General features: G+C 34.5%; 1 protein-coding gene across 1 annotated transcript; it reads right to left on the bottom strand.

Annotated features, from left to right (window-relative positions):
• Positions 1 to 1,427: 1,427 nt before the first annotated feature.
• Positions 1,428 to 2,750, bottom strand: LOC120140432 (peroxidase 72-like). Its single transcript, XM_039155420.1, has 4 exons — positions 2,467 to 2,750; positions 2,187 to 2,378; positions 1,952 to 2,117; positions 1,428 to 1,849 (listed from the first exon to the last, which is right to left on the bottom strand). Exons 1-4 carry the CDS (start codon positions 2,692 to 2,694, stop codon positions 1,434 to 1,436), a joined length of 1,002 nt encoding a protein of 333 aa, XP_039011351.1. The 5' UTR covers positions 2,695 to 2,750; the 3' UTR covers positions 1,428 to 1,433.
• Positions 2,751 to 5,160: the final 2,410 nt, after the last annotated feature.

Raw genomic sequence — 5,160 nt, 5'->3', positions numbered from 1 at the left:
TATATTTCCTCCGTTCTTCCGTTTTCATAGCGCCACTCTCTTTTTGCCTCTTTGGTTTAGCTTCCCATCATCAAGAGCCTTCCTTCGTGCTCAAGGTATTTTCTTTTTCTCTCTCTCTCTCTCTCTCTCTTTTCATCTAAATTTCTTATCATAATCTTGAAGTCCATTTCTACAACAATGGATTATGTATGCCTTGGAACAATTGGAACCGATGATGCTGCTTATTGTCACTTAAGCAAAAGCAGTAAAGTGTGCAACTGCTCTATTAGCTGGAGAAACAGGTCTCGATATAGACCTTAATGCTCTCGATCCAAGTTTGGTTCAACTCTACTGCTTTTAGTTAGTTGACTTATATATTCGCAATGGAGCTCGGTCGGACATCATATGTAAGGGCATGTTGCCTTTAAACAACGCTCTTCTCCGCATAAGGTATTGGTTTGGAATCATTTTGCAACTTGGTGAATTGTTCTACTGATCTGTTACATATAGAAGTAGGGTTGGGAAGTAGTGTATTAATAATCCATTTTCATTTATGTTTGCACGTTTGCTTTTTATTGCAGAGGGGGATATAAAAATGTCGATTTGTGGAATATGAAGATTTGAAATATCACTTCTTCTATGTTGCCTACCATCTTCTGCTTGCATTTGTCAAATATTTAGAAATTAAAAGAAAAAACGTTAATTAGGGCTCCTGTCTTCAATAATATACAGTTTTTCTATTTTGTTTCAGATGGGCTTCAGCTGAGAAATTGCTGAAACACCATCGGCAGTTTCTGACATTATTAGGTAATTGCTTTAGCTGTTGCTTTGTTCTGTTACTGATTAGATTGTGAAGCAAACAATATGCAAGATCTTCATAGTTTTTTGTTTCAAATTTCAATTTGGCTTGTTATTTGGTTTAGTTCAGTGAGATCATGGGAGTGCAAGGAAAGAACAACGAATGTTGCCAGAGGGTTTATGCACAACTCCACAAGCCCTAGTGGTAAAAACGGGTCGGGTCAAATATGGTCTTGAAGTTCAACCCAAACTATTCAGCTTAAGCATCCCCAAACAAACTAATCAAATTGAAGGATGGTAGGTACTTGGACACAACTCAATCCATGTCGATTAGGGTCGTAAAAAAATCGAGTTTAAATGAATAAAGATGTTTTAAGAGTAAGCAAGAGTTTCAAGAGAACTCATGTCTAAGTCCTTGCCGAAAAATACAAATAAATTGCAGAAATGAAATTATATTTCCATTTGAAAGAAGGAAAGCAAACAATAACACGGAACGGGAGAAGGCATACAAACTTTACATCCTCTCTAAAAATATAAAATTTATATATTTTTTAAATATTTTTATTAAAAATATGTTTTCGTTACCTAAAATTTTATAAATTCTCTCGTAATTTTATAGGTTCATCCCTAACATGAAATCTTGCTTGAAGACTATATTAATAAGTATTAACCTTCCTGCAGTTCTTTCTGATCTCACCCTTATAACCTGTCAATGGTGAGATATTTCCCACCTTAATCATGGACTCTGCAAATTGTTCAAAGAAAAGTTGCTGGTTGTAAGCGTATTTCTTCACCAACTCCCTTGAAACATCATTTTTGGTAAACAGAACTTGGTCAGAGCTCAATAAACCCTTGTAAGCCAACAATTTCTTGAAGTAGCTGTTATCAAACTTCACTGGGCTCACAAAATCTAACGAAAACAGGTTCTGGTCACCTCCTGATCTCGGACAATGGGTGCCCAAGTAAGCAGCATATGATTGATCGAGTGTGTCGTCTGGTTTTCCATTGCCTGATTGGTTGTAAAGTCTCTGCCTGAAGCTGGTGCATCGAGCATATCCTAGAGTGTGGCTCCCTGCATGATAAAAAAAGAACCATGTGGGGACATTTGATCATGTTGTTAATGTTTTGCCTTCTTAAGAACATCAATGCAAGAATACCAGTCGAGTAAGTTTACCAGAAAGTGCGACAAGATCAACGATGTCGAGGCCTTGTAGCTTGAACTTGGTGAGAATAGTTTGAAATGTGTTGTTTGGAGCAGGGATATTGTTGTTAGAGCCACTCAAGCTAGCACCTTTGGAGTCCCTTCTTCCAAGGGGGACTTCCCAGTTAGGTCCACCGGTCTGCAAATCCGAAAGAAGTTTAAATTCGAAGCAAAGCTATGGCTAATTAGAGCATCGGGTGAAACTTACAAGAACAGTAGAATCTCTAGCAGCTAGCGCCATAATATCAGCACACGATACTGTGTGAGGACACTCTTTCTCTATTGCAGCTTTGATTTTATCTATGACTTCGAATCCCCTAGCCGAATCGCGGTTAGGGTTCGAGCTCTTTTCGCTAATTATGTCCCCGCTGCTGTCTAGCAAGATCGATGCATCACAACCCTGTCCCAGAAACAAGGTTTTCAAGGGCATTTATTACTATGTGATATACTAAAAGTAGTGTCATATGTGGCAACATATAGAACAAGACCTTGACAAAGCAGTCATGGAAGTGTAGCCTAAGCAATGAAGCAGCCATACGAGGATCCTCTGCAACAGATTTGGCTACAAAGTGTTTTGCGATCTCTTGAGCTTTCGGACACGAGCGGTAGTAAAACTGAGGGTAGAGGTATCCTCCTCCTGCTGCGTTGCCGTAGAAACAAAGGGGAGCAAAGGAAAGAAGAGAAAGAAGAGTGATAAAACCCATGGAATAAGCCATATTGGTTCTAATAGCTTTGTTTATGGTTCTAGACCAAAATCTAGACAATTGAAAGTTGAGAAGAGCTAAAATATGAAGAGAAATGTACAAAACATGCTTGTGATGAGGGATTTTTAAAGGAGAAATGGGTTGAATGGTGGGAAAATTGATGAAAAGAAGATTAGGTAAACTGGCTTTGTATCAATCAAAAATAGGGAAAGATATGTAAAGGTTGGAGTTAGTAGCAATATGCGAATATTTGCATGGCGATGGTGACCAATTCACATGAAATGTATTAGTTATAAGCAAAACATCATATAACAAAGCAAGCTTTTGGATTAGTTCATTACATAACTTTTAATCATGTAATTGAGTTCGGGCGGTCGGGAGTCTATTCTATCATTTTTTTCATTGGTTTTTCCATTTGTATGTGATTTATTGATAGGTTAATCTAAATCAGATACTGCATAGATCTATTATAGTATATACTCTATCAACCAGTTAACTCCATTAACAACACATCAAGATTCAAACTCTAACCTTACTCAAAGGATTTAGAGTCTCATCCTACTAAATCCACTATCAAATGTTATATTATAAAAATATATTCTATAAAAAATATTCAGAATTCAACAAATCTAACCTAGTTCTTTTAAAATTAAACTACAACAATAATAATAATAATCCTTAAAAATAAAAACTATATTTATGTCATAATCAAATGCAAAAATTGTTTATAATATTGTTATGTTATTTTTTTATGTTTATAGTATTAATTATAATTCGAATTAGCTTGTAAATGGTCTCAAAAATACATTTTCATTTGTTTTCCATTCGAGTTTTGTAACATAACAACATTATAAACAAAATTTTATGCATTTGATTATGATATAGATTTATATTTTTTATATTTTTATTTTTAAAGGAATATTAATAATAAATTTATTATTATGATTTAATATTACATAAATTCTAATAGTTCTAGGTTAGATTTATTGAGTTCTATATATTTTTCGGTGAATCAAACACTAGATTCATTTTAGGAATGTCAAAAAGGAGTGAGTTATAAATTTTATGGCTTAATAGTTGACAACGACAATGGACAATGCCGATCGACGATCAACAGTGATAGTGGTGAGTGGTGGCGGCGACGAGAGATTTTGGTCGAATTCAGGGTCAAATTAATATTTTATCTGAAGTTTAAGGGTCAAATGAGACTTCATCTAGAGTTCAAGGTCTAACTAGTATTCAATCTAAAGTTCAATGGCAAAATTAAAAATTAAACCCTTTTGACTAACTTGTCACCTTATCAAACTAACAAGAATTAATAACTTAGACCAAAATTTAATAAATTAATAACGTAAGTGACCAAAACTTAATTTTTTTAATTTAATGAGAAAAAATGTGCAAATAGGAAAGGAAAGCAATCAACCAATAGTTTACCCTTCTTGTTGTCATGCTTGCACACGGTCATGCTAAATTTTTTTTTGAACAATTCCTATAATCTAGGAAAATGAAAATGAGAGAGCTTTTAACCACTTATTTTAGAGTTGTTAACGGTCATGCTTGAATCTTTAAAATATTTCTTATATTATACATTCATCATAAGCTTCATGTAATATAATCCATACATCTTTTGTTTTAGCTCGACGATGTAATTTTTAAGCTGGCTCGACGGTATAATATAAACAATATTAATTCCATAAAATACAACTCAAATTATGAGATCAATTTCATATCACAGTCAATAGGTTAATTTTCAGCTCAGACTATCGCCCATTTTTTAACAGAAAATGATAAGTTTGGAAATCTGAACATATGATTAGTAAGTGATTATTTTGTAACTTTAATAGTTAGATGACTAACAGAACAAAGTCATATCGATATTTTAACTTTTAACAATTGGGGACTCAACAAAACATTATATTATCGAGAGACTCAACAAAACATCGCCTATAACGAGAGGACCATTGTGTTCTTTACCCACTAAAATATATATGGAATTTATCCAATTAAAACTCAAGTATATTTCCTTTAATGATTTAATTGCTCTATACTTTCCAATTTGTTTAGGTTCAAATACACTCTTGGCAATTTTTTTTGAGAAAATCGCCTCAGTGACCAAAAAAAGTTTAATACGATTTTAACCAACTTTTTGGATTTGCCAAAATGACCAACAAAATCGCAACGCGAAATAAAAATCGCAACGCGATCCCCAGAATCGCAAATCAGTTCCAAAATCGCAAACGCGATTCTTGAAAATCGCGATGCGATAGTACAAATTCGCATTGCGATTTTCAATAATCGCAACGCGAATGAAATCGCAACGCGAACACATAAATCGCAACGCGTATCCGTAAATCGCAACGTGTATCCGTAAATCGCAACGCGTATGGTAAATCGCATGCGTATCCGTATATCGCAACGCGTATCCGTAAATCGCAACGATAATACATAAAATCGCAACGCGTATCCGTAAATCGCAAC

The sequence above is a fragment of the Hibiscus syriacus genome, unplaced genomic scaffold (genome assembly GCF_006381635.1).
Source record: "Hibiscus syriacus cultivar Baekdansim isolate YM2019G1 unplaced genomic scaffold, ASM638163v2 tig00110785_pilon, whole genome shotgun sequence".
Taxonomy (NCBI): domain Eukaryota; kingdom Viridiplantae; phylum Streptophyta; class Magnoliopsida; order Malvales; family Malvaceae; genus Hibiscus; species Hibiscus syriacus.
Note: the sequence above shows the minus strand (reverse complement) of the source record. Positions and strands in the feature narration are given on the sequence as shown.